Source organism: Etheostoma spectabile, unplaced genomic scaffold (genome assembly GCF_008692095.1).
Source record: "Etheostoma spectabile isolate EspeVRDwgs_2016 unplaced genomic scaffold, UIUC_Espe_1.0 scaffold00004925, whole genome shotgun sequence".
NCBI classification, from domain to species: Eukaryota; Metazoa; Chordata; class Actinopteri; order Perciformes; family Percidae; genus Etheostoma; species Etheostoma spectabile.
Window position 1 is genome coordinate 33676 of NW_022603211.1, and position 10740 is coordinate 44415.

A 10740-nucleotide genomic window follows, 5' to 3' on the forward strand; every position below is an offset into this window, starting at 1 on the left:
TAAAGACAACAAACTACGAATTACAAAAACATGACAGTTTACATTATAAAGTGCAGAGAGCGATTAAAGTGCATGTGCTAATAGTGCAAAGAACAGACCATAAAGTGCAAAGAGTGCAAAACATTACAAATTAATAATATTCCAAGGTAGGAGCTGATTTTTGTCTAATTTTTTCCTTCTCCTTAACTCAGTGATGACTTGTTTAAAAACGTCATCACTGGAAATGACAGTCTGCTGTATTGTCATACAGCACGTGGTCCTCCATAGTTTAAAATACACGATGCATATTATAATTTGCAAAAGTTCTTTTTCTTTTTCTAACACACTCTGGTCCATTATACAATACATTACACTTTTATAAGTCACATTAAATTTCACACCACACAGTTTCAATTTGTCCCAGACTTCCTGAGCTCTGAAACAGTCCATGAGGAGACGCTGTTGTGTCTCATCATCGTTGCACGTGGTCATGGGACAGGTTTTAGTCTTCACGTAGCAACTCCAAGACACAACAGCTCTCACAGGAAGTCTGTTAACGGCCATCAGCCGCCTCATGTCCCGGATGCTCTCAGACAGGTTTTTATTCTTTAAAAATGTTAGGAGCAGGGTTCCTTCATTTTGGGTTAAGTGTTTATAATCAATAAACCCACCATATTTAAAATCATTGATCTTTAAAAAAAATATTTTTACTTGGGAGGCCGTTCCAATCAATTTTAAGTTTTTGATATTCATCTATGAAATCACCGTAATTGATCATATATTGTGGTCCCTGCCTGGCTCGGCCTCTCCTCTTCCTCCACCTGGAGGAGTCACCCACCCAGAGAGCATTCCTCGACAATGCTGCTGACACGTTTTTTACAAAGGAAATATATAACTTTATCCCCATATCCACGGCCCCAAGCCCCCCATATTCTCTACTTTTATATAAAATCTCTCTTTTTGTGACCTCTCTCGTCGTGCCCCATACCAGATTCACACACTGTTTGTTTAATTGGATTATCATTTTATGAGAAGGAGGAAAGATGTTTGCAATAAAAAGAAGTTTGGAAAGGATGAACGTTTTAATGATATTAACTCTAGATTTATAATTGGTGTTTTTATTTTCCCATTTCTTTACTTCCGCTTTAAACCTCACTGAGCTTAAGGTCCCAGTTTCTCTCACTACAGCATGGGTCTCAAACTCGCGGCCCGGGGGCCAATTGCGGCCCGCGGGATGATATTTTGTGACTTGACATCAAAGTTAAGTGTTAGTGCGGCCCGCGCGTTCTGAAACTTTTTGTCATTGCGCATGTCACTTATGGGCTACCGTAGTAGTCTCCTGACAGCGGCGTAACGGTTGTCAAGCTAGCTAAGTACTCGTTGCGGCAAATGCCTGAGGTTTGACAGTGTGATGTCTGTTGTTGTGAAATTCACCAACCATATCAGATCTAGGGGCTTAAAGCACCGGCAGTTCCGCGCCCTGTTTGGAGGAAATAGTTGTTGTTTTTTTGGTTACGTGATGCGGCCCAGCCAAACCCAGACTCTACTTTCAGCGGCCCCCAAGTAAGTTGAGTTTGAGACCCCTGCACTACAGTCATGGTTACAAATGGTTAAACCCCAAATTTTAATCTCATCTTTTACTTTAATGTTAATATCACGTTTTGCTTGTTTCGATCCAATCCAAACTCCTTCTGTTTCATTATGATTTAGCTTAGCACCCGAAGCTAACTCATATAAACTTAAATGATTAGTTAAAATATCCATCTCCATTTGATTTTTTATTACCACAGTGACGTCATCTGCATACGCCATTGCGGTGACTTTGGGGGCGAGCCCGACATGAGTCCCGGCTATGAGGCAGTCAGAGTTGATGGTCTTGATCAGGGGGCTGATGGCCAGGATGTATAACGCTGCACTCAGGGGGCAGCCCTGTTTCACCCCCCTCTCCACGTTAAAAGGCTCAGTTAAAACACTGTTTACATTAATGCGCACACTGGATTTAATATACAGACATTTGACCATATGAACAAAGGATTCTGGGAACCCATAATGTTCCATTACAGCCCATAAATAATCTCTGGACACATAATCAAAGGCTTTCTTTTGGTCCAGCCCGATTATATAAAAGTAATTTTTCCCGGGTTTATTGATCATTTCTCTCAGTGTGCAGAGGTTGTCCCCCATCAGACGGCCTTTAATGTCTGCTCTCTCTCTATCATATCATCTAGACCAGACCTGGGCATCTTACGGCCCGCGGGCCACATCCGGCCCTTTGTGCGTCCCTGTCCGGCCCGCGTGAGGCCAATCATAAATTACAAAATAAATTTTAAAAATGTCTATGTCGCAATTGTATATACAAAGTGTATTGCATATTTGTTTACGTTTTTTTTTTTTTTTTTTCTTTTTTATTATTATTATAATTTTTTTTAATTGTTATTTATCATTTATTAATTAATTATTTAATTTTCCTCGGCATAAGGGGTTGTTGGGGTTGGAATGGGGTTAATAGAAGGGTGTCTTGTTACAAATGTCATTTTACTGTTGTACTGTACAATAACCTTCTCTAAAACAATAAAAATAATTTGAAAAAAAAAAAATAAAATGTCTATGTCGAGTGTGCAATACAACGGTGATGCTTTTGTTTTGAAAAGCGTTATTTGTGTTACTTCCGTGTGGACGTATGCGCGTTCGTGATTGTGAGTGAAGGTGAACAGCGGCAATCACAAATTACAAAATAAATTTAAAAAAACATCTATGTCGTGCGTGCAACACAAATGTGCTGCTTTTATTTTGAAAAGTGTCATTTATGGACGTATGTGCGTGCGTAACCTGTGAGGGAAGGTGCAGCGACACGTGATGCCCGGTGCTTTTATTTCCGACATGATTTCCTCTTCCGAGTTTGATCTATTCTTCATTTGTTTTAAATTAACATATCGCTCCATCAAGGCATTATATTCTACATTTTTTATCTTATTAATTTCTCGACACTTAAATCTAAAAAAAGTCTTTTAATCTTAGTTTTACTAATTCCCATAATTCTATATTAGATTTAGTTAGACATTTTAATTGTAATATTTTACGGATTTCTAGTTTTAATTCTACTAATAAGTCTGAGTTCTTCAGGCACTGGGAGTTTAACTTCCAGAAGCCTCTGGTTTCTGAGGACCCAGAGGATAAGACGCTGTGGACTAGGAGATGATCAGAGACGTCTTCAGCACTGTCCCATAGTGAAGGACTTTAAAGTGTTTGGAGACATATATTCTATCTGTTTGGGTCTTTGTCTTCTGGTCAAACCGAGTAATCTGGACCCCGACGGGATGAATACAACGACACAATCTAATAATTCAGCTTCTTCACAAATTCTTTTAAAAGCTTCCCTTCAGATAGCAATTTATAAATGTTGGGACTAACTATATCATCTTTATTGGTAACTGTATTAAAATCACCACATAGAATAAGTTTATATCCAACAGTTAGAAGCTCTCTAAGTCTTTTAAAAAGTTGAGTCTTTTTAACTCTTTCTGGAGCAGTGTACACTCTTCTACGTATTACAACAACATCACTAGATTTAAAGAATATCCCGACACCATCAGTGTGTTTGTGTGTGTTAATATCTGTAGTGTTGACTCATATACCTCAAAATATCTACACGCTCTAGTTATTAACCCTGGTGTTGTCTTCCTGTCAAAATTGAAAATCAACACTTTTATTGATGCTTTTTATCAATGTTTTTATCTTTTTCTTATGTTTTTGTCCTTTTTTCAACACTTTGGACACTTTTTTTGACGTTTTCAACACTACGTAGCACTAACTTATTAGCTTTAGTTTACAGTTATTTTTTGGAAATTATGGTCAATAAACTTCATTTATAGGAAATTATACCTAATGTTTGAGTTAGAAAAGCAGAAATTAGGAATTATTGAGACTAAAATTAAAGGAATGGATGTTGACGATAATCACAGACTGGAATATGTCAACTTTTACTCAACACTATTTCAACAACACTTCCATTTGTTTTACAATGCTATAAAATATAATAAGACCCAAAATTAATGAAAGTAGAGATTTGTTCTTGGCAAAGAGCGTTGGAATCAATCATGTTATTTTGGGGAATTAAAAAGAACATTGATATAGGACAACATGGGGACAACATGAGGACAACATGAAGACAACATGAGGACAACATGAGGACAACATGAAGGCAGCATGAGGACAACATGAGGACAACATGAGGACAACATGAAGGCAACATGAGGACAACATGAGGATGACATGGGGACAACATGAGGACAACATGAAGACAGCATGAGGACAACATGAGGATGACATGGGGACAACATGAGGACAACATGAGGGCAACATGAAGAGAACATGAAGACAGCATGAGGACAACATGAAGACAGCATGAGGACAACATGAGGATGACATGAGGACAACATGAGGACAACATGAGGACAACACGAGGACAACATGAAGACAACATGAGGACCACATGAAGACAACATGAGGGCAACATGAGGACAACATGAGGACAACATGAAGACACCATGAGGACAACATGAGGTTAATAAAGTCAAATCATCACATCCGTCAGTGTGAAATAAAGACACATGGACCACAGAAACCACGTCAGGTTGGTCTTTATTAAAGGACTGGAGACAGACCCTGTTAGATCCTGGTCCCTGTCCTCTAGCTGCTGATCACGGTGCCGGACTTGCCCACCTCCTCCGTTATCACCACCACCTTGGTGGTCTTGGTTGTGGTGGAGGTCGTGCTGGTGGAGGTGGCGCTGCTGGCGCTGGCGGCGCTGCTGGTGCTGCAGAACAGAAAATAAATGATTCACTTGATTTGGACTTTTTAATATTTGACGAAGATAAACAACGTCGGTAGATCTTAGATCGTGAAGGATTACATATTAGTTTTTATTTGTGTGGTTTAAAGCTGCAGAAGCTGATCTCATGGGAAATAAAACGGCATTTTCATCTTCATGGAGTCAAAACAAAGAGAAATAAAAATGTACAGAGATACAAAATCACAACTGTGGACAGACAGACAGAGAGAGAGAGAGAGAGAGAGAGAGAGAGAGAGAGAGAGAGAGAGAGAGAGAGAGAGAGATAGATGGATAGATAGATAGATAGATAGATAGATAGATAGATAGATAGATAGATAGATAGATAGATAGATAGATAGATAGATACTTGATTCATCCCAAAGGAAATGTTTGGCAACCAGTAGCAAGACAACCATAACACAACAAATACATACACACACATATATACACATATCTGAAAATAAAAATAAAAATAAAATAAATATTAAAAACCACTCCCGATGCCATGACCATGATGGGGTGAGATACTCTGGTAGACCGGGTGTGATGATGATGTGCAGGGGTTGAACAGTGCAGTAGAGCATGGTAAAAATATTGACTATGTCTATAAATTATTAACATAATAATCCATAAAATGACTGAGTGAATAAGAATAAGAAGTTCTAAGCTGTAAGATGGAGACCCCGGTCCAGGTGGGGGCTGATGGAGCCAATAGGAAAGTTGTAGAGCACTGGGGTGAATAAGACAGAAAGGACCCGAGCTACAACAACTGTCGGCGACAAAATGTCTCCGCCTGCATGTCAGCGATGAGGAATTATGTGGAAATACGAACAAAGCTGCAGAACTGAAGACATTCATCAGCCTCGGCTGCATCGGTTTACTGATCTTTGGCTAGTTTAGGCGTGCTAACACGCCAAGCTACCCAGGGACCTTTGTCCCCGTTTCATAACCGCTGGGTTCGGAGCCTGTGTCTGATCTGGAACAAGTTCTTTGAGTTCTGACAGTCAAATAACCTCGACCATGAAACCTGGTCCCAGAACAGCACCCCGTCTTTGCTGGTCTCACGCCAAGTCCTGCTTACATACGGGGCTGTGAGTGGGGTCACCGTGACCAACAAGACCAACAGTTGGTCACCAACTCCGGGTGAAAGAGAACAAAATCATTGAACTTTCCCCTCGTCCCCTCGTCCCCTCGTCCCCTCACCTCTCCCCGTCCAGCAGCCTCCTGTACTCGGTGATCTCCATCTCCAGTCTGGTCTTGATGTCCAGCAGCTCGGCGTACATGGCCCTACTGCTCTCCAGGTCGGCCCTGAGGTGGGACAGCTGCTCCTCCAGCCCCCCCACCTGCCTCTGGTAACCTGCCAGCATGTTGGCGTAGCGGCTCTTGGTCTCAGCCAGAGTCGCCTCTACAGCTCCTTTCTGTTGAGGACGAGGAGGACAGTCAGGTCACTTTGATTGACAGTAAGACGTCCTTTAGGACCTTTTAACACCCCAAACCTGATCTTCAAGGGTCATCATGTTTCAGTCGTCAGTAGCAGACTGAAGGGAAACCTTTTCACATCGTTGGCGTTGTTTTGGTTCTAGATTTTGCTAATATATCCCAACATGCAGATCAATGTTACATGATGACTTGATGAAGACTTAGAGTTTCCTTACCATGCTGTTCTCAGACTGTAGTTGGATCTGCAAAGACTGGAGAGTCCGTTTGACCTCGGAGATCTCGGTCTTGGACGTCTGCAGGGTCTCGGTGCTCACAGCCACCTCTTTGTTCAGCTCGGCCGACTGGGAAGAACAACCAAAGGTGTTATTGGTCCCAGATCAGGGTCCCAGAGACCAGCGGGATGTTATCTGAGACACATCCCAGATCAGGGTCCCAGAGACCAGCGGGATGTTATCTGAGACACATCCCAGATCAGGGTCCCAGAGACAGAAACTAAAGATTTTAAAAACTATAAAGTTTGAAAACTATCCTAAACCACAACTGGTCTCACCTTGGTCTGGAACCAGGACTCCAGCTCTTGGCGGCTCTTGTTGGCCATGGTCTCGTAGTGCTCTCTGATCCCTGCCATGACGGCGGACAGGTCCTGCTGGGGAGCGGCGTCCACCTCCACGTTCACCTGGCCCCCCACCTGGGCCCGCAGGGCCAGCAGATCCTGCAGGAAGATGCCGGTTAATCTTCTGTCTTATAATCTTTTTCTTAACCCCCGAGCACCAAAGTACCGGGGACCTACGGTTTTTATTCTTATGCAAAACAGCTATTTTACATGTTCATATTTGTTTCTGTGTTCATTGTTTATTTCATAATAATGTTTAATTTGTGTATAATATAGGATACTATATAGTATAATATAATATATGTTTCTTTATGTAAGCACCATTCACCAACTTAATAACTTATTGTGGTAATAAATCCTTTTCTGATTCTGATTTATAAGGATTTATATTTTTCACGTATTTTAAGGGCTTGGTCGAAAAGTAAACAAAAAAAAAATATGTCAGTGTCAGATCTGGCAAAGATTGAGATGTGGTGCAGGGACCGGGCTCCATAGCGCCCCCTACCGCACGCCGCGGTTTGGATAAAGTTAATTTGATGTTTACGAAATTGGGTGGTAACATTTTTTTTATCTTTAAATTTTTTTTCCCCCAACAGGAAGTCGCCCATCTTGGATTTCGTGCGTTAATTTTCATTTTACGAACACTTTTCAGCCACTTTCTAAATAATAATTCTTTTGATTTAAAGTCCCATTTGTTCAGAGGTGGAATGTGAGACATCACAACCGCCCATGTTACAGTAAGTGAGTAGTTTTTTGTTTGCATGCTTTAAGTATTTAAAATAGTTTTTAAAAATGTATATTTTTACTTGTACTTAATCATGAGTTGTTGGAAGTATTGTACTGTACTTTGCTACATTTTAAATCTCATCCATTGAAAAAAAGTAAATAAAAAAGGTCTCTAACTGTTTTGCAGAAGTATCTAAATGGTGTCAAATCACAAAAGACTGTGATTTAATGAAAGAAGTATAAATAAGATGTTGAAGTATAAATATTAAAAACTATGTCAAACAGTAAATAAGTAACTTTTATTCTGAATAAATTCTAAAAGAGTTACTTTATATTTTTACTTTCATAGCTGTAATTTTACTTTAAGTAAAAGTTCATCCAAGTCTTAGTACTCCTACTTAAGTAGAATATTGTTGTACTTTTCCCACCTCTGCGTAACATATGAAATATGATCCATTTTCCTCCAGGCCAGCTGGTATTTAGCGCGTTCATTTTCATGTCACGGCCACTTTTTCAGGGACTTTAGGATAAAAAACTCAAAACGTTTCAGCCACTTTCAAAGCAGTAAATCATTTTGAGATTTTAACGGTGCTTTGCAGCTTGAGCGTATTTTTGCGTCTGGTTTCAGAGCTCCCACCTCCTCGTGGTTCTTCTTGAGGTAGATGAGTTCCTCCTTCAGACCCTCGATCTGCATCTCCAGGTCGGATCTCGCCAGAGTCAGCTCGTCCAGGACTCTCTTCAGCCCGGCGATGTCGGCCTCCACCGACTGGCGCATGGCCAGCTCGTGCTCGAACCTGCACACACACACACACGGGAGAATGAGATCCAGGAACTCACCTGAAGGTTGAGAGAACTGCGTTGATGGCGGATAATGCCTGGACGCTACGGGAGACAGAAGCTGCATTTCATTAGTGCTTCAACATGCCCGCGGTCCTTTGGTCTGGAAAGGGAAGTGACCCTGGTTGAGACCGACCCTCGGAGGGCTGAGTCCCACCAGAGGGGGATTAGATCACCCACAATGCTTTGTTAGTTATGCGTTCTGTGCAAGAAAATCCATCTATGGGTAGGTTGCAGTCATGGACGTCACAGCTGAAACTCCTGCTGCTGACCACCAAAGGAGGAGGAAACTAATACATTCAATAAATGCATTTTGACTTTTTAGTTTCCCCATTGTTAGCTTGATAACCCTAACTGATCCCGAACCGACCCCTAACCCTAACCGACCCCTTACCGACCCCTAACCCTAACCGACCCCTAACCAATCCCTAACCCTAACCGACCCCTAACGACCCCTAACCAACCCCTAACCCTAACCGACCCCTAACCCTAACTGACTCCGAACCCTGACCGACCCCTAACCAACCCCTTACCCTAACCGACCCCTAACCCTAACTGACTCCAAACCCTGACCGACCCCTAACCGACCCCTAACCAACCCCTAACCCTAACCAACCCCTAACCCTAACCGACCCCTAACTAACCCCTAACCTTAACCGACCCCTAACCCTAACCGACCCCTTACCAACCCCTAACCCTAACCGACCCCTAACCCTAACCGACCCCTAACCAACCCCTAACCCTAACTAACCCCTAACCCCCAACCCTAAAACCAACAATTACCATCAAACGTCATACCTCTTAGCTGATTTTAGCAATAAATTACGCTTAAACAAAGAAACGTGATTATTAAAAAAAAAAAGTCAATTAGACAATAGTGTAATATTTGTTACAGGTCGATCCGTACAGTTTAGGCTGAAAGTGAAGGAAGGGGGCAGGTTCCATTTCTATCCCCCGCTCCCCCACCCCGCCCACTTTCCCTCTGCTCTCCAATATATAGTATGATATAATATAATAGTTTAATAGTATGATAGGGGAAGGGAAGGAGGGCATGTTGACAGACACACAGTCTCTCACTCACTTGAGCCTGAAGTCGTCGCTGGCCAGCCGGGCGTTGTCGATGGCGAGGACGAGGCCGGCGTTCCCACGAGTAGCGGCGTTGATCTGAAAAGTTCAAAAAGTTACAAACTTCAACTTAAAATGTTACAAAAGGACACAAGATATTAAACTTAAGAGTTTAAAAAACTAAATGTTAACCTTCTGAGGACAGCAGATGTCTTCTATTGTGTGCAGATGATGTCTTAATTAGCTTTGTAGCAACTCATTTAGCAACGGCTCGATGTTTCTCAATATCAAAATCTCACGCAATAAAGCTTTAAGAAGATATGTAGAACTTCCAATTCGTAAATGTGAACATCAGCTTTTGAGCTTCATTGGCCGAGTGATCTGTTTACACAACGTTGTGGGACACACGAAGGCAGAGTTTGTTCTGAATATTTCACTATCAACACATGGGATCCGTTAAATACCGATACCTTAGGAGGAGAATCTAAGAAGATATGTAGAAATGGAAGAAAATGCCCTCAGAGTCCAGAGTCTCTGTGCTCACCTGGTCCTGCAGGTCTGTGATGCGGACGTGGTACGCGGTCCAGTCGTGGGACGCAGGTTTGAGCCTGCTCTCCATGAACTGCCTGATCTTGAGCTCCAGGTCTGCGTTGGCCTTCTCCAGGCTGCGCACCTTGTCCAGGTAGGACGCCAGGCGGTCGTTGAGGTTCTGCATGGCCACCTTCTTGTTGTCGGAGATGTCGACGGCATCGGACAGGTTGAAGGCTCCGCCAGCACCGGCCGCAGAGGAGGAGGAGGAGGAGGAGAAGGAGGAGGAGGCCCTGGAGACCCGGATCCCGGTCCCTCCGGCTCCCCCGTACACGCTGCCGGCCCCCATGCTGCCGACACGGCGGGAGGAGGAGGAGGACATGAGGCCGCTGTGGCTGGAGAAGGAGGTCATGGCTGAGGGTCGGCTGGTCGTCGGCTCTGAGCGGAGAGTGAAGACCTGCTGGGACCGAGGCTCCTTTTATGCCTCTCACTGAGGCCGGGGGCAGGTTCCAAGGCGGGCGGGGGGGGGGGGGGGGGGGGGGGGGGGGGGTGCCAAACTCGCCTGGTGCCTCACATAAAGCCCTGGGGCCAGAGAGCAAACCGGTTGGAGCTGAACAGGCCGGCCCAGCAGGTCGGGGCCCTCTCCACTACGGTGGAACGTAACTTAATGCAGTTTTCCAGGGACAAGGATGAGGTACTTGTACTTTTTAGATTCTCAATA

At 43.1% G+C, this 10740-nt stretch overlaps 1 protein-coding gene across 3 annotated transcripts; it reads right to left on the reverse strand.

Moving 5' to 3' along the window:
• Nucleotides 1-4603: 4603 nt before the first annotated feature.
• On the reverse strand, nucleotides 4604-10479 carry LOC116677354 (keratin, type I cytoskeletal 13). 3 transcript variants are annotated; one of them, XM_032507907.1, is made up of 7 exons: nucleotides 10036-10479; nucleotides 9508-9590; nucleotides 8227-8383; nucleotides 6801-6962; nucleotides 6466-6591; nucleotides 6014-6228; nucleotides 4604-4795 (listed from the first exon to the last, which is right to left on the reverse strand). In XM_032507907.1, exons 1-7 carry the CDS (start codon nucleotides 10429-10431, stop codon nucleotides 4669-4671), a joined length of 1266 nt encoding a protein of 421 aa, XP_032363798.1. In that variant the 5' UTR covers nucleotides 10432-10479; the 3' UTR covers nucleotides 4604-4668. The 3 variants fall into 3 exon arrangements, with proteins under 3 accessions (XP_032363798.1, XP_032363799.1, XP_032363800.1); XM_032507908.1 differs by having other exon boundaries at nucleotides 4647-4768; XM_032507909.1 differs by having other exon boundaries at nucleotides 4652-4753.
• Between the last annotated feature and the right edge of the window lie 261 nt (nucleotides 10480-10740).

Coding starts and splice junctions, on each gene's coding strand:
- LOC116677354 (XM_032507907.1), bottom strand. CDS start 10,431: ATGACCTCCTTCTCCAGCCACAGCGGCCTCATGTCCTCCTCCTCCTCC. Junction 6,963..8,226: donor TCAAGAAGAACCACGAGGAG/GTGGGAGCTCTG, acceptor ATCTTCCTGCAG/GATCTGCTGGCCCTGCGGGC. Junction 6,592..6,800: donor AGTCCTGGTTCCAGACCAAG/GTGAGACCAGTT, acceptor TGTTCTTCCCAG/TCGGCCGAGCTGAACAAAGA.